The 19,113-nt window shown below is 34.9% G+C and overlaps 1 protein-coding gene across 1 annotated transcript; it reads left to right on the forward strand.

The window, feature by feature from the left end:
* The first annotated feature begins 893 nt into the window (after positions 1–893).
* Positions 894–17,933, forward strand: LOC149547794 (jasmonoyl--L-amino acid synthetase JAR4-like). The gene is made up of 4 exons (XM_089794803.1): positions 894–1,506; positions 2,576–2,677; positions 16,160–16,986; positions 17,240–17,933. The coding sequence occupies exons 1-4, from the start codon at positions 1,223–1,225 to the stop codon at positions 17,776–17,778; spliced, it is 1,752 nt and encodes a 583-aa protein (XP_089650929.1). The 5' UTR covers positions 894–1,222; the 3' UTR covers positions 17,779–17,933.
* The last annotated feature ends 1,180 nt before the right edge of the window (positions 17,934–19,113 follow it).

The following is a 19,113-nucleotide window of genomic DNA, read 5'->3' on the forward strand; positions in this document are numbered from 1 at the left end:
GTTTAATAATCAACATATTTAAAATACAATCCTTTTAATATAAAAATATGAACTTCTTGTATTTTTTATTTTTTATTTTTGATTAGTTAAGATCATCACTATATTGCACAAGTCAATTAAATTATTTTGTGATTAAAACATATAGTTTTTAAAAATCAAATTTATATTGTTTCTCATAATTGAAAGTAATTTTGAGAGATTTCAATAATTGCATATGGAGGAAGTCCGAGAAAAGGGGTCCTATAATACAAAATGTTTTAAACCAATGAGATTTAAAATAAACAATGGTTTTATTTTTAAAAAATAAAAAATAAAAAATTGAATAAACACATGTAATTGGTGGCAATTAATTGACTAATTTGTGAAATGAATGCAATAGTATTTGCAAGTACAAATTACTAACATTCTATGTGATATTTAATACAATATTTTATTATTAATTTATTTTATGACTTTAAATAATAACTATTTAGTTGTATTCTAGATAGACTTAAATAACTAGTGTGAATAAGGCCTTTCCAACAAAGCAACTTAATAAAATACCATGTTCACACCAGTAAAATACTTAGGAACCTATATAATATTTAATTGTTGATTGTATTGTAATTTTATTATATTTTCATAAATATATTATTTTTGTTATGAGTAACATTAACTTTTAGGCAAATATGTACTTTGACATTAATAAGTAGCTGAATTAATTTTTTCGGATAGTAATAATATAATATAAACTTTTAAATTAATTAAGTAATTATTGACCAACTATAGATTCTTATGAGAACATGTTCAACTACTCCCAAGCCATTTTCTAAATATAAAAACGTTTCTTAAAACATGTGCGAATTTTCAAATATTAAATTTATAAATTCAATTAAGAGAAGATTCCGGAGAAGATTCGGAGCCCTTTCAAAACTTGAAGAACAAAAAAATCAACTAGCGATTTTAAAATGACCGTAGTGTTCTTGGCCCGTTCAATATATTTTAATGGATGTTCGTGCAGCTTGCTGGCCTCCATTTCTGGATATTGTCTAGTCAGTTCAAACATGTTAAGGTGGTTGCTTTGGAAGATTTGTACAATCTTCTTGACTTTAAATAAGAATTGGAGAAACATGGACACAACATATAGAGTTTCTTTGATTCACTATAAAGCGGTCTTAAATGTTTTAAGTCTGCACCGAGGAAGATCGCACAAAGGAAGAGCAGAAGGAATTTGAGGCCAAAAATGGCGAATGCAAATCTAAATGAGAATGTGATTGAGGAATTCGAGGCGATAACGAGGGATGCAGAGCGCGTGCAGCGGGAGACGCTGAAGAAGATTCTGGAGCGTAACAGTGCGACGGAGTATTTGCGGAAATGGCGAGTAAATGAAAGCACAGATCCGGGGGAGTTCAAAGCACAAGTTCCTCTCGCCATTCACGCCGACCTCGAGCCCTACATTCTCCAAGTTGCCCGCGGAGATCAATCCTCCCTTCTTACTGCTCAGCCAATCTCTGCGTTCTCATTGAGGTGCTTCTACAAATCTTCCTACGCGCTGCATAACTTCTCTTCTTCTTCCTCAATTGAAGTTTATATTTGTACTTAGGATTTTATTTTGTTTGCAGATCTTCTATTTTCTGTATAATTTTTCTTCTCTCAGATCGAAGTTCTATTTGATTTTTCATTTGTGTGTACTGATGCCTAATTTCACTCTTCTTTCATATTAAGTTCACTTTTTTAACTTCCAATTTCTATGCAAATTTTCTTTTTTAAGATATAGTTTTTTCAGGATTGAAGTTTCAATTTTGACAATTTAGCTTTCAATTTGTATAAAAATCTGCACAATTTGTTGTCTTTTTCAGATTTAAGTTTAAATTTTTATTATTTAATTGTGTGTACATTTTCTTGTCGGTTATTTCTGGTTTTTTTTTCAAATTTACATAATTTAACTTTCATTTTATGTACAAATCTTCTTTTGTTCTACATATTTTCAAGTCTTTTCAGATTGAAGTTCGAATTTTGCAATTTTTCCAATTTGTGGGCAAATCTTCTTTCCTACTGCACTGTTTGTTACCCTTTTCAGATTTAAGCTCAACTTTTCACAATTTATCTTTCCATTTGTATGCAAATCTTCTTTAGTTATGTATAATTTCAATTTTTTTAGATTGAAATTTAAATTTTCACAATTTAAACTTTCATATGGTGTTTTTCCAATTTGACTTTCAATTTGTGTAGAAATCTGCTTTCCTTCTGTGTAATTTCTTGTCTTTTCCCTTCTTGATAGTTTGTGGTCATTTTGGGATTGAAGTTCAAATTTTCAGTGAAATTTTTATTTCCTTCTACATAATTTGTTGTCTCTCAGAAATTGAATGTTCAAATTTTCAAAATTTCACTTTCAATTTATGTACAAATCTTCTTTACTTCTGCATAATTTCTGTTTTCTCTGATTCAAAATTCAAATTTATACTATATAACTTTCCTTTTGTATACAAAAATCTTTTCCGAATTGAAATAAATTCGCTTTCTTTTTTCTCTCTTTCTGCAAAGTTTTTCATTTTTTCCAGATTGAAGTTTAATTTGGCTTTAGTTTTGTGTGCAGCTCTGGGACTACTGACGGGAGGCTCAAATTCATCCCTCTTAATGAAGAATTGCTCTCAGGAATGGTGCAGGTCTTTCGTATTTCTGCCGCCTATCGAGCTAGGTATGTCGTTCTGCTCGTCGCTTGTAACTATTTGGGTCTTCTAGAATCTCTTTGCATTTTTTTGATAAAATCAAACAAATACCATATCGTGTGGTCCGGTATTCTGATGCCCAGTTTGAAGCTTTTCTGAATGATTGAATTTTTTCAATTGCACGTGCTAATAAAGTTGTAAACTAAAATATTTTCTTATTTTCTATTTTCTGTTATATTTTTGATTGGGTCTTGTTTGGTAATAAGTTTTTTTTAATGTCCTTTTTATTATTTTAAAGTATTTATGAGTTTAATAGTTAATATTGGTCATATAAGATTTGAATATTGAACTTAATGATGTTTAGCCAAAATATTAAATAGTAAGTTATAAATTATGGAAACTTATTATCATGAATTAAATTGATTGTTAACAGTTCAAAATAATGATGTTAATTTTTTTTTAATGTATTAAAAAGATATGAATTCAGTGTCAATGAGATACTTACAGTGTAAACTTTATCATTATAGCAAATATTTTTTGATATATGTGTGTGTGTTTACTATTTATTATCATTTTATATACACTTAGAATCAAGTTAATCTTGAAGAAAAAGACAAACCCATACATGAATATGTAAGTGCTTTAAACATAAATTTTATGATTACATCAAATATTCTTGGACATATATATTGCTTTCACTATTTGGTTTCATTTTCTATTACTTAGAACCACTTAATCTTGAAGGAAAAACATAAACTCATACATGAATATGTAAATGCTTTAAACAAAAAAATTATCATTACACGCATGCATGCGCGCGCGCACACACACACACAGAATTTGGTTTCTTTTTTTGTACACTTAGTGTTAGAATCTGATAAGATTAATAACCCAGAAAACTAGTGCAAAGAATAAATATCTAAACTATGAATGCAAATGATACAAAATCAAAATAGCATCATAGAGTTAGTCTCGAAGAGAGTAATGCAAATGCTGGAAGCAAAATAGCATTAAGAGAATGCAAAAATAAGAGATGCAAATACAAGCCAGGTAGCATGGTTATATAGGTTAAGAAGAGGGAGGATGTGGCAACACCAACTAATGAGGAGCAACCATCTATCGGACTAAAGATAGCAAAGTATCTTCCCAAGATAGCTAATGGATGCTCACATGTAGGAAGGTAACACCGCACAACCATTCACCTAATAAGACATGCTTTATTAACCTAAGCGAGATTATTAAAAGTGTAGGAAAAACTTAGCAAAATAGAAAAAATAAAAAACTACACTAACACCCCCCCATAAGTGAAGCTTAGGTGGATGTAGAAATGGGTCCTAGCAAGTCAAACCTGATGAGGTACCCATGTACATAAAATTCTCCCAAAAGAGAGAGAAAAGAGACTCCCCAAAGAAAATTAGGACTCCAAGTGAGAGGAAGAGGCCCCCCCAAAAGATGAAGCATCCCGCACCTCCAGCAAAGCTTGCAAATTTTGTCCGATAGATCCACTTACATCGAACAAGTTTTCTTCCCTTAGAAAAAGCGGCAAGATCCCAAGTGTGGTTCCTCATCAAGGAACTATACTCTTCCTGCATAGCTATATCCCACTCAGAAATACCAGAAGCCTCATGAAAGGACTATGGATTTGAGGCAGTAGCAATGAAGATATGTAGAGCATCCTGGAATTGTGAACGAGTCTGCTTGGTGTCTGATGGATCCCCAACCCAATCACCTGCAAACTGCAAGGTCTGTCTAGCCCAAAGTGGACCAAAAGATGGAGAATCTAGAGGAGAATGATCAACCTATGAATGATGACTAGGAGAGGAAGGAGGTGAGTCCTTTGAATCACTCTTTGCATCAAAAGTGGAGGTAGAAGACTGCTCAAGTGAATCTAACCCATCAGAAGATCTATCATGTATTCCAAGTGACTCCAATGTCAAAGTAGAAGGCAACCCTGTGACCATGATTTGTTGGTTACGCTGATGCAAGTAGTGGAAGTTAAGATGGCCAAACTACTCATGCCATAATCTGCTCACATCATTAGAGTGAGTGAGAAAAATAGTCAAAAGAGGATTAGGAACAAAATGAGGAAACATATAGAGTCATGACTGATGATCTGCTCTCCCAACTGCAACTGTAGAATCATTGTGCAACTCACATATCTCCACTGAACTAGGAGTGAACTCAACCTGCTTGCCTAAACTTGTGTGAGTGATCTGGTATACCGATAGGAGATTAGTTGACAATGGGGGTACACAAGGAACATCATGGAATGTCCCATCCCCCACATCAACAGACCCTCTCCCACACACCTCGAAAGGAGTGTTATCACCCATCAACATAGAAGGCATAGTACATGGCTCCAAGGATGCAATTTATTCCTTAGATGAAGCCATGTGGTGTGAAGTACCCGAATCAAGAACCCAAGTGGATGGTGAGGAAGCAACTACAAAAAGGGCCTTGCCCTTTCCTTTCCCCTTGTTGTTTTCTTTTTCGTTGTTAGACCCTTCATTAGAACTTTGTTTGATAGACTCAGGAACACTGATATTATTCTTCTCAAGAATATATGTCAAGTGATCAATTTGTTTCTTCAAAAATTTATGTTCATCATGACCGGGTCTTTTACAATAGGCACATTTAACCTTTTCTTTCTTAGGCTTATCGCGCTTAGAGGATGAGGTATCAATAGATGCTTTTGAAGCAATTGGTATCTGATCCTTCTTTTCCTCACTATTATTTTGTTTCTCATCCTTACTATTGTTGTTACTACTTTGTCCTTTTTGTTCTTTTGTGCCTTGGTTGGTTGCTAAGGCATGTGACTTAGAGGACTTAAGAGTGCCCATCTAGATTAGCTTGTCCTGTTGTCGAGTAAGATCGACAGCAAAATCATCTAGAGATGGCATGGTGAATTGAGTACCAAGTGCACCCTTAGTAGCATAGAAGGTAGAGACAAACATAGAATATTCTGAACTTAGCTTAGAGAGAATACTAAGAATCAGTTGTTCATCTTTCTTTTCAATTCCACATTGTTTTAATTGCAGCCTTAGAGATTTTAATTTGGTGAAGAAATCTTGGATTGTGTTGAAATTTCTTGGACTTAAACTAATTAATTCATTTTCCAACATATGACCCCTTATTGAATCTTGTGTGCCAAATGGTGTTTCTAGCTTTGTCCATACTTCATTTGGTGTATCCAAAGACTCAATGTGAAATAGCAAGTCAGGAGAAATAGACAAACACAATGTTCCATATGCCTCATCACATTTGTTAAACCACTTAGGCTTGTCTTCATCTTTAGCAGGTTCAGTTTCAAGTCCCATAGTTATCCTATTTAATCCAGCTTTTTTTAAGTGAACTATCATACGTGATTTCCACTCAAAGTACTTGTATGGAGTTAGGATGGGCATATTTTTTTGATCCATGATGAAGAAATGCAAAGAAATGCTAAAAAGAAGAGAACCCAGCCACGACAATGCCCCCCCCCCCCTTTTTACTCAATCAAAGAACCCCCCCCCCCCCCAAAAAAAGAAATATGATTTGGCACTTTATTTTAGTGTGTTTACAACTACCACTAGAAAGAAATACTTAGTGGTCTTGATTTCAATGCATTACAAACCCTCATGAAGAGCATATGCTAAAATTGAAACTTGGGCACAATAATCAAGGAAAAAAATAGCACCACTGCAATCTACTCGAAAAATCATGCACTTTCAAAAAAAGAATCGCCTTGATACGAGGTCGTATGAGAAAGTTATGATCCTCCGAAGTTTTCAAAATGAGAACTGTGCACAAACACGGCTGAGAATCTGCAATTTTTGAAGAATTCATGCATGAAAATCAAAAAACAACTCCACTAGTGGATAGAGCACAAAAAAATAGCCAAGTTCATAACAAGAATCATCAAAATCGAAGTCTGTATGAGCAAGAACGAGAAAATTGAAAACTGTATTCAAATCTACGACTGCCAACGGAGAGGGGTATGGTTGTAGCCTTTCATGCTTGATTCTGCAAAATATACAGCTTGCATGCAAAATCTAAAAGATACCCAGATGGTTTTTCGGGGCTGCGAACAAAACTCAAAAAGTGTTTTTCTTATTGATGTACAGAAGATGCTGCTGTAGTGTAAATTAGACGCCTTTAACAATTAAAAATGGCTCCAAAAATCAAAAACTGACCCCAGCAACCAAAATATGGCATGCAAATGTTGGATCATCTTCCCAAGTCCATTAATGGCATGCTGGAACCAGCAATACTGATTGAAAACTCCAAATATGCAAGTTGGTTGTCAGATTTGAGATTGAAACTCCAAAGAAAAACCGTTTTTGTCAAAACTTTTCTGATTCTCACAATCATCCAAAGATGCAAGAGAAGAGCATACTTCATTTTTCAAAAAACTACAATAAAGTTTATTAGCCCCCCTCGAATCTCTCAAATAAGGAAACTAAAATCTACTCTTGCACATAGAAAAGCTCTGATACCATGTTAGAATCTGATAAGATTACTAACCCAGAAAACTAGTGCAAAGAATAAATAACTAAACTATAAATGTAAATGATACAAAATCAAAATAGCATCATAGAGTTAGTCTCCAAGAGAGTAATGCAAATGCTGGAAGAAAAATAGCATTAAGAGGATGCAAAAATAAGAGATGCAAATATAAGCCAGGTAGCATGCTTATATAGGTTAAGAAGAGGGAGGATGTGGCAACACCAACCAATGAGGAGCAACCATCTATCGGACTAAAGATAGCAAAGTATCTTCCCAAGATAGCTAATGGATGCTCACATGTAGGAAGGTGACACCTCACAACCATTCACCTAATAAGACATGCTTTATTAACCTAAGCGAGATTATTAAAAGTGTAGGAAAAACTTAGCAAAATAGGAAAAATAAAAAACTACACTAACACTTAGAACCCACTTAATCTTTAAAAGAAAGACATAAACACATATGTTAATACGTAAATGCTTTAGATCCTTTTTTTAAACATTGAATGAAGCACAGGAATTCTGTTTATTATAACCCATATCAAAATTCTAGGATTTTTGTGTATAAAAGGATCTAAAGAGTTTCTTAAGGGGTTTTGGTTAATCAACATTCTCTTTCATGGTTGTATATCATCACTTTTCACAATGTTTTGGCAGTTGAAAAATTGTGGATGCATGCCCTTGAACTCTTCAAATGATACACTTTAGGATCTTCTCGCCAAAATTAATTTCATTCAAGTCTCACAGCAAAAAGGCAAGGAAATTTTCAATTTGAGATATTAGATCATGAATCCTTTCAAGAGATTATTGACATTGTGCTTCTCGTAGACAACACAAATTACAAAATAGACCAAAGCTATCCTAGGTTGAAATAACCCCGACAGGTTATTGCTTACTCCAGCACCAAAAATACTAAAACTTCAAGGGTTTGACATTTCGTCAAACAGTTAGCAATCGAGCTATGATGGTTCTGATTTGAGAACTACTAAATTACCCCAACTGAGGTACAACAATTTATCAAATGCCAACTTTATTTGCTAAATTAAACTACTTGCAAATACTATAATTAATTAGATGCACTTGGCGGGAATACTGACTCAGACTTTGTTTATCAGTTGCTTCGACTCCATCCATCATATCTATAGAATTAACAAGATTTGAATCTAGTTTCTCCACTTTGGCTAAAGCTTCTTCCAACAAGTGCAACCTCGTAGAATGCACAAAATGAGTTGCAAGACCACAAGTGACTAATTCTGCTCCATCCAATCTCATGCCAATTAGACCCACATATTCACCCAAGAATCCTGGAAGTCTTGATAAGAAATATGATGCACCAACATCAAGATGTAGTCCCAGTCCTGTTTCTGGCATAGCATAAAGAGTCTTCCCTGTTGTGACTCGAAACTTGCCTCATAACATTCCCATTCAGCAAAGCAACTTGAGGCTTTTTGTAAGTTGCAAGAGTATAGTTCATGATATATTCATTCCCATGACTTTAATCACCTGAATTGCCTGCAAGACAAACATTTGCAACGTCTCCACCAGAACAAGATGCCCTTCCTATACCCTATGCAATGTCCGCACACAAACTGGGAATGCTGTCCAGTTCACCGAACTTGCACATCATTCGGATAAAGCTGCCCTTCCGATGAATGTGATATTGGTGAAAACTGATGAATTTAGTGAAATCGACACCTGTTAACCCTTTGGTACATACGCATTCTTCTTCCGCAATGTTTGCCGAATCGTGCTGGACGCCTTCTTAACGATGACTAGGAGTTGGATGCAGTCTGTGGGTTCGCCCAATATCGACTTTGCCGAGCTCCAAAAAAAAGTCTGCGGCTAATCTCTTAACCCGCGTCGTCCCCTGCGTTCTCTTTAACTGACAGTCGTGTTGCAATGCGAATCCGCGAAGATGTGCAGTTTGTATGGTCGTGAGCAAGGCCGACTGAGGGGGTTCTGGTTTCAGTGAGTCTCACCCCTTGAATTTTCATGTTAATGGGACCTCATTCCGTGACGGGAAGGGTCTTGAAGTAAGGTTGCCGACTTGTATAAACAGCCGCTTCTTCACATCCGATAATCATTTCCTGGATGCTAAAAGGGGATCACCGAAACTATTAACCATGAGGACGCTCTTTTAGCACAATCACTTTCAACGCTGAAGAATGGATGGATCTGAAACCTTTCAATCTTTTCCCCGATCTGCCCTTCTACAGCGATTCTTTAAATGTAAATCCAAACCTCCCGTTGCTATGTCACAACTGATATAGATTGAGCCGTCTAGGTACAGGGAAAACTATGCGGCCATTCTCATGCAAATTCAACCAGATATGGGAAAAAGTGCTTCCAACTTCCCTTCGAATCTCTCCAGTTCTGCAATTAGTTAATCCTTTCCTAACTAAATCTCTAATGATCAATGAATCACAAGATTTGACCTTAGGCCACAGATTTGTTCCTGATGAAATGACTGCAGCGTCACCTCCAATCTGCAATAATTCGGATGATATTTCACACCCTCAAAATTGCGTACCAATTGAGAGTTTTCGTTCTCAATGGCCAACTGTGACAATTGTAGAAACCCTAGGTTCCACAATGCACCCGTGATTGAATCACAATCTAAAAATCAAAGAGAGATAATCAACTGCCCTGATTCGAATGGAGCCCTGGGGTGCCTATTTATTCTTTTCCCTCCATCCTCTCCAGAGACTTCTAGAACCTTTTTGATCTTATCCCTCTAGTGACTTTATTAAATATTTTCCAAGTCACTTTATTAAATACAAGGTTATCTTTTAATATTATTTATTTAATTAAAATAATTAATTAGTCGTCCTTGGACAACCATTAATTAAATTAATTAAATCGAACTGTCACCAAAAAATTGGGGACATGACATAGGTGGGAAGACTAGAAATGTAATATTGACTAACACTTCCTAGTTACATTCCCAACAAAGGATATAAATGCTTTTTCCCATGCTTCTTATTGTACAAAATGTAGAGAGATGGTACATTTGAGTATCTTCATAGGCTTGGAACAAGATATTCTAAATGTTTACAGTGCAAATTTGAAACCCAAACTCATCCAATTCATCTAGTGAAATCTCTGCTAAGGCATACCAATGTGAAAATGCCAAGTTCACTTAGGATTCTTGAATTGCGAGGGTCCCACAATAAGCAAATAGAAAACATGTTATAGTTTTCTAATAGTGCACTTATCTATTCATAGATTGATTCTTAATCTCTTGAATTCCTTTGGACTTAAACATTTTAATTAGCATGATGTTCTTTGGAGGAATTCCCCTTTGCTTCCTACAAAATTTTCAAGGATTTGATATAATTTATTAGTGGATAATTCTATTTCTATTTGAAATTAAGAAATTTTGCTACATTTTCTGACACAATAGTTAATTTAAAAAAATTAATACCCTTGATAAAGCCATGGTTATTTATAATATGTACATAGCAAAATATTGAACTCTTATGTTAGAGTATAACATATGTCCAACTCTTTGGTTAACACGATTTCTATTTGAAATTGGACAACAATTCCACCTTTAGTCAAAGTTATAGCTTAGAAGCTAATGGAAATAGTTTTATGTGTGCCATAATTTGAGATGTTAATTGTAAAGTTTTATTATTTATTGTGATGACTGAAGTAAAGCAAAAATATGATGAAGAAAAGTTTCTTATGCCCAATGATGTTGTATGTGCTATGTATATATAGCGATTATGGTGGGAACAAGCTAGGACCCCTAGGGACATATGTCATCATTTAATGGGTCAAGGGGTTCATAGGTCACCCTATGACCCCCATTTGACCCATATTAACCATTCTAATATGTCCCTAGGGGTCCTAGGACCCCTAGGGACATATGTCCTCATTTAATGGGTCAAAGAGGGCCATAGGTCACCCTATGACCCTCTTTGACCCATTAAATGATGACATATGTCCCTAGGGGGTCATAGGTCACCCTATGACCCTCTTTGACCCATATTAACCATTATAATATGTCCCTAGGGGTCCTAGGACCCCTAGGGACATATGTTGTCATTTAATGGGCCATGGGGGCTCATAAGTCACCCTATGACCCCCTTTGACCCATATGAATGATTCTAATACGTCCCTAGGGGTCCTTCTTGTAGTGAGGGGCTATATTAAATTGATCTATAAGAATGCCCTAGTGAAGAACACACAATAATAAAGGTTTGTAAAGCTACATTAAGTAGACCTATAAAAAATTGCATTCTATAATTGTGAGTTGGAAACCCTTTAGATTGTACATACACAATGGTTGTTAGCTAGTCCCACAAATAGAGTGTTGATATATGTTATATGTATAATGCACTTTACATGTGGATGGATATGCAGTAGATGATAAACCCATAGAATGCTAGTTGGATGATTATCTTATGTGGGTCTTAGTTATTCCATGTGTCTAAAGTGTATGGTGTTGAACTGTTATGCTAGAAAGAACATGTGCATACACATATGTATGTTTCAAAGTAGCATTGTAAGATTACACTATGTTGTTGTTGAATCCTTGAGTGTCAACCTTTGAAGTTGTATGACATGACTGAGAAATATGCTAGTAGCTATCTTGCATAGAATTAGAATCGGGTCTTTCATTCACGTGAACAAAGCCATTCTACTAAAATCCCTTTCACGTGTGAAACATTTTGCTAAGTTTGGTTGAGCATATAATTTATAATTGGAGCACCAAACCACATTGTCTTGAATTATTATGCAAGAGGGCATGTTGTGCAAACAATTGTACAAATAATTAACCCTTTCTTGTAGAGCAATCAATTCCAATTCATTTTATGCACACATGATACTTAAATTAGTCCAGAAAGCCACAAGTTATGTTGAATTATTGTTTGTTATGTATAGGTCATTTCACCCTTTCTTATTGAGTGATATATTCTCTATGTTGAGTAGACCCATAGGTGTCATAAGAGAAAGCGGGACTAATCACACCTTTCTATATTTGCATTCTTATATAAGACTTGGTTGCATTGGTACAAAAAGTGTGACCGATTATACAAAATGCATGCATTAGAGTGAAAAAATGACTTATACTAGACTAAAAAGTACTTAATGAAAAGGAGGCACATATAATGGAAGATGTGAGTAGATATATGTACAAACCAAGTAGATAACATAAGAGTGTTGTGAAAATAAATGTATAAATATTAGTTCAATAAAACTAGCAAGATTTGTTTTTTTATCCTTACATTCAAGAAAAGTTGTTTTTTGCAACTTGTTTTATCCTTGATTTATGGATAAACTTGGTATTGCGTAGTTTTGAAGCTAAACCAAGAAATATTTCTAATTTTCTATTTTATTCCATTTTTCCTTCTCTATTTTCTATAAGAAAGTCTATATATATTGTAATTCTATTCATATATAAATAAATAAGAAAGATAAGTAGGAGATCATTTTCACAGCAAGTCAAATTGTGATATTGTTATTAGGATTTAACTGTGTGATTTTGAGTCAAACTCATTGATCCATGTTTCATGAGTAGTGATTCAACTGAATCCATCTCTCATGAGAATGAACAAAACACTTAGCACTCATTTGATCTAGGTGATGCTCATAGGGGTGAAGCACCGGGACTTCCCAGGAGGTCACCCATCCCAATACTACCCTAGCCTGAGCATGCTTAACTATGGAGTTTCCTCCATGGTTAAACCCAAAGCTTGCAACCCCATTTGCAAAACCTTCACCAAGTGTTGTGCCTTATGAACCATTCATTAGAAAGCCCCTTAAGCTCATCAATTGATAAGTAGGAGATAATTTCCACAGCAAGTCAAATTGTGATATTGTTATCAGGATTTAATTGTGTGATTTTAAGTCAAACTCATTGACCCATGTTTCATGAGTAGTGATTCAACATGAATCCATCTCTCATGAGAATGAACAAAACACTTAGCACTCATTGGATCTAGGTGATGCTCATAGGGGTGAAGCACCAGGACTTCCTAGGAGGTCCCCCATCCTAGTACTACCCCAACTTGAGTGTGCTTAACTATGGAGTTTCCTCCATGGTTAAACCCAAAGCTTGTAACTCCATTTGCAAAAACCTCACCAAGTGTTGTGCCTTATGAACCATTCATTATTAAGCTCATCAATTGATAAGTAGGAGATAATTTCCATAGCAAGTCAAATTGTGATATTGTTATCAGGATTTAACTGTGTGATTTTGAGTCAAACACTTGGTGAAGGTTTTGCAAATGGGGTTGCAAGCTTTGGGTTTAACCATGGAGGAAACTCCATAGTTAAGCACACTCAGGTTAGGGTAGTACTGGGATGGGTGACCTCCTGGGAAGTCCCGGTGCTTCACCCCTATGAGCATCACCTAGATCCAATGAGTGCTAAGTGTTTCGTTCATTCTCATGAGAGATGGATTCATGTTGAATCACTACTCATGAAACATGGGTCAATGAGTTTGACTCAAAATCACATAGTTAAATCCTGATAACAATATCACAATTTGACTTGCTATGGAAATTATCTCCTACTTATCAATTGATGAGCTTAAGGGGCTTTCTAATGAATGGTTCATAAGGCACAACATTTGGTGAAGGTTTTACAAATGGGGTTGCAAGCTTTGGGTTTAACCATGGAGTAAACTCCATAGTTAAGCACGCTCAGGTTGGGGCAGTACTAGGATGGGTGACCTCCCGAGAAGTCCTGGTGCTTCACCCCTGTGAGTATCACCTATATCCAATGAGTGCTAAGTATTTTTTTCATTCTCATGAGAGATGGATTCATGTGGAATCACTACTCATGAAACATGGGTCAATGAGTTTGACTCAAAATCACACAGTTAAATCCTGATAACAATATCACAATTTCACTTGATGTGGAAATTATCTCCTACTTATCAATTGATGAGCTTAAAGGGCTTTCTAATGAATGGTTCATAAGGCACAACACTTGGTGAAGGTTTTGCAAATGGGGTTGCAAGCTTTGGGTTTAACCATGGAGGAAACTCCATAGTTAAGCATGCTCAGGCTGGGGTAGTACTGGGATGGGTGACCTCCCGAGAAGTCCTAGTGCTTCACCCCTGTGAGCATCACCTAGATCTAATGAGTGCTAAGTGTTTCGTTCATTCTCATGAGAGATGGATTCATGTTGAATCACTACTCATGAAACATGGGTCAATGAGTTTGACTCAAAATCACAGAGTTAAATCCTGATAACAATATCACAATTTGACTTGCTGGGGAAATTATCTCCTACTTATCAATTGATGAGCTTAAGGGGCTTTCTAATGAATGCTTCATAAGGCACAACACTTGGTGAAGGTTTTGCAAATCAGGTTGCACGCTTTGGGTTTAACCATGGAGGAAACTCCATAGTTAAGCATGCTCAGGCTGGGGTAGTACTGGGATGGGTGACCTCCCAGGAAGTCTTGGTGCTTCACCCCTGTGAGCATCACCTAGATCCAATGAGTGCTAAGTGTTTCATTCATTCTCATGAGAGATGGATTCATGTTGAATCACTACTCATGAAACATGGGTCAATGAGTTTGACTCAAAATCACACAGTTAAATCCTGATAACAATATCACAAAATAAGAAAGAGTTTATTATTTTTATTCTTGTTCTAATTTTTCCATTTATATTGCAATTCTATTAATATGTAAATCAATAAGAAAGATTTTATTATTCGTATTTTTGTTCGATTTTCTTAAATTTTTACTAAATCTTTATTCTTTCGTTTTTAGCTAGATCTAATGTTTGAAGGTTAACTAGAATTATACATACTAATAGAGCACAAAAAATTCTATGGTATCATAGGTCATGGTTGATGGAAAGGAGAATAAAAATTTGTTTGTGGCAAGTGCTAAAGAAATTTAGAGATTTCAAAGAATGGAATTTTCACCCTTTGCTAGTTTGATGATATATTGTTATTTTAAAATGAAGATATTTTTTTTGCTTCATCTCAAAAGTAGAGACCTGCATGAAATAGTAATACCAATAGAGATTGAACTGAATTCTATTGGCCCATAATGGACAAGCCACACCATTTCGGTGGACTTGTCATGCCTTTCAATTCAATATTTTGCAGGGGTTTTCTATTGTTCACATTGGTTCCATAGTTGATCAATTTTGTAGACAATTGACACCTATATTCTTAATGAGTAATTTGTTCTTGCATGGTTGAGTAGTGTTGTTAGGGTCACTCGTACATATTTATGTGTCATCTGCATCCTTAACTGATAGATGTTTTCTTTTTTTTGTCATCTATTTATTATTTGGGGGCTTCTATGCAAATTCTTGTATTTTGTATCTTCAATTGACAAATGCTTTGCCTTGTTTGTCACTCACAGATTTTAAGAAGCTTAAGTGTCCCTATGCAATTTTTCAATAATAGGGAAGAGATAATTTAGAATCTTTTCATATTTATCTAGGGCATTTGTTGCTTAAAAGTTGAAAATAAGCATTGAAGAAAGTACACATGTTTTCACGTTGTTAAATTTCCAATTTATTTGTCTCTTATTTCTTCTTCAGATGTATTTTTTTCAAAATATACAACTAAAATATAATTTTAAATAATATTTAATAAAACAGCTTTAAAATAAGCAATGAATGTTCTATATATGAAGTCATCAGCTCCACAAACACTGTCTCGAAAAATTGAGCAGATGCTACTAGCGAAAAATGGTTAATCAACAATACGGGGACCTGCCCTTATTCCTATGGTTTTTCCTCTTTCCTTTTTTCGTTACTGATGCTTTTGTAATCTTAGCTACTCTTAAAGATCCTGTTAGTACAATAAAATAAGAAAGAATTTATTATTCTTATTCTTGTTCTAATTTTCCTTTTTCCTCTTTTTCTACATATTTGTTCTTTCTTTTCTAACACACACAAAGTTTTACGATAAATCTATACAGCACTTCATTTTACTCAATTGTTTACTGAAGAAAAGCTGATGCAAGTAATACTTGCAAGGATTTGCGGATTCTGCAACATGTTCTAATATGAATATTCATCCATTGCTTTTATCGATCTGCAGATTATTTCCAATCAGGCCTGGGGGAAGAGTATTTGAACTCATTTATGGTAGCAAACAAATTCGCAATGAAGGGGGCTTTGTAGCTTGCACTGTGACTTCACATATATTTGCTAGTGAACTTTATAAGATGTTTAGGGAGAGAAGCCAGATTTTTCCATGCAGTCCAGATGAGGTTGTATTTGGGAATGATCCTCAACAATCCTTGTATTGCCATCTACTATGTGCACTGCTATATTCAAACGAGGTAGAATATTTCCGATCAATTTTTTCTTACTCCATAGTGGATGCTCTGCGGACACTCGAGCAAGTCTGGCAAGAACTTTGTTCTAATATCAAGGAAGGGAGACTTAATGGACGAATTACAGTGCCTTCTATGAGAGCGGCCGTTTCAAAATTGCTTAAACCAAATCCAGCTTTAGCAGGTCACATCTACGAAAAATGTAAAGACATGGAGAATTGGCATGGAATCATCCCACGGCTTTGGCCCAGTGTCAAGTATATCCATTGTGTCACTACTGGTGCCATGGAACCATACCTAAGAAAATTGAGACATTATGCAGGCGATCTTCCATTGATGAGTGGAGATTACGGTGCCACTGAATGTGGATTTGCAGCCAATGTGAATCCCACATTCCCACCAGAGAATGCAACTTTCACGGTGGTACCCAACCTTGCATATTTTGAATTCATTCCACTCCATCTGCATCATGAGAACGGGAAAATGGTTCAGAATGTAGCTAATGCCCACCATACTCAATTTGAAACTGTGGGTCTGACAGAACTAAAAGTCGGGCAGGATTATGAGGTGGTGATCACAACATGTGCTGGTGCGTTCACCCCCTTTTTTGAAATATTCAGTTAACTGTTTCAATTTTCTATTTGCTTCAGGAAATTTTGTTTTGTTAATGAAAATACCTTAAATTGTTTTGAGTTCGATTCTGTTGGAGTTTTCAAATCACATTTTTTGGATCACAGCGGCCCATACTTCAATCATCAAGATAATTGAGAATTATTGTAAAAACCTGTAGTGTTTGTTAAAGACAGATTAATTCGCTCCTTAATATCTCTCGATGAATACAGGACTTTACAGGTACAGGCTCGGTGATGTTGTCAGAGTGACTGGATTTTACAATTCTACTCCACAATTGTCATACATGTGCCGAAAGAACCTCCTCCTCACATTAAACATCGACAAGATCACAGAAAAAGATTTACAGATAGCCGTTGAGAAGGCTACCAGACTAGTGAGGGAAGAAAATGTGGAGCTGGTTGACTTCACAAGCTATGCAGATAAGTCAACTGAACCAGGTCACTATGTAATATTTTGGGAGCTCAGTGAAAAAGTAGAAGGAAGTGTTATGAGTAGATGTTGTTCCATGATGGACGAGTCTTTGATTGAACCGGGCTATGCTGGTTCTAGGAAATCTAAGACCATTGGGCCGCTTGAAATTCGTATTGTGGAAAAGGGTGCATTCCGAAAGATTTTAGATCATCGCTTGAACCTCGGAACGCCAGCAAGTCAGTTCGAAATCCCCCGCTGCCTCAATTCTCAGCAGGCCTTGCTTGACATTCTCGACAATTGTGTAATCCAAACACATTTCAGCACATACCTCTCTTAATTTTTAGCAGGATGCAGAGGTATGGCCAGCAGTAGTCGCCTCATATTCACAAATCATGTTTTATTAGTTTTATTAGTTCACTATTGCATCTATTAGATGCCATATTAGTTGCTATAACTTTTTAACTAATCAATGAGAGTCAAGAATTTTTAACACATATGTCTATCAACTATAGTTTGAAATTTTCCATCTATTTAAATGATTTAAACAAAATAATTTATCTCTTCTTTGATTGGCTTAGAGCAAAAATAGTAGAAGTAAAATTAATTTTCTTCATAGAAAATTAGCATATTTTGTACACTCTACTTTTCATATTATAGCTTATGTCATCTTTGCATTAATTATTCATACAAATCTTCTTTTACCATAGAAAATCATTTTTACAACTATTTTAAACATAAAGTAATTATATCAATGACATGACATGTTGACTATTTTCTTTATATAAGAAATAAAACTAAAATCTTAATATTTTTCAATATAGTTTTTATTTTATTTTTAGTATTTTATATTATTATGTTCAATTTTCTATTTTACTTTTTCAATTATTGATTGTGAACTAGAATACTTATATAAATATTTAATCACAATAATTTAATATAAATATATGAGATTTTATTTTATTCATAATTATTTATTTATTAAAGTTTATTTAAGAACATTATAAAAACTTGAATTTGGTGCTAATATACTAGGGCACCATCTTATCTCAAGCTAGATTTTCTATCTAATGCCAATAAGCTATTTTACACTATTCAAACCATAGCAAGTAATTATCAATGTTTCAATGGGAACATTGCTTCTTCTATTTTGTTTAAACTAAAAATTCAAATGGCAAGAACTATGACGCTTGCATCACTTGTTTCTGTTGTTCTCCACAGGGTTTTGGGGTGTGTTAGACCGCATGATGTAAGTGATGTACATGGGCTATGAGATGGTGCGTTGAATGTAATTCAATGTAAGTAGTATAATATTGTAATTTAATGAAAGTAGTATAATGTTGTAGAGATGGTTTTTAGTGTTTACGAAGTTAAAGATAGCTTATGAGATAGTAAAATTGTTGGACCTCCATCAAAAAACAAAAAAAATAACTTATAGGACAGTAGATTCTATTATTTTATATTTTGAACTGCTGACCTTCTATAATTTAATGTAGTAACGAGTTCTATTGTCTCCACTCAATCTTCATTTAATACATCTTGAAAATTATGGGCCTTGTTGACTACATGATGTAAGGGATGTTCATGGGCTACAAAATGGTGTGTAGAATGTAATTTGATGAAAGTAGTATAATATTGAATAGAAGGCTTTTAGTGTTCACGAAGTCAAAGATAG

Source organism: Cupressus sempervirens, chromosome 7 (assembly GCF_028749045.1).
Source record: "Cupressus sempervirens isolate cs-2001-9-10 chromosome 7, ASM2874904v1, whole genome shotgun sequence".
Taxonomy (NCBI): domain Eukaryota; kingdom Viridiplantae; phylum Streptophyta; class Pinopsida; order Cupressales; family Cupressaceae; genus Cupressus; species Cupressus sempervirens.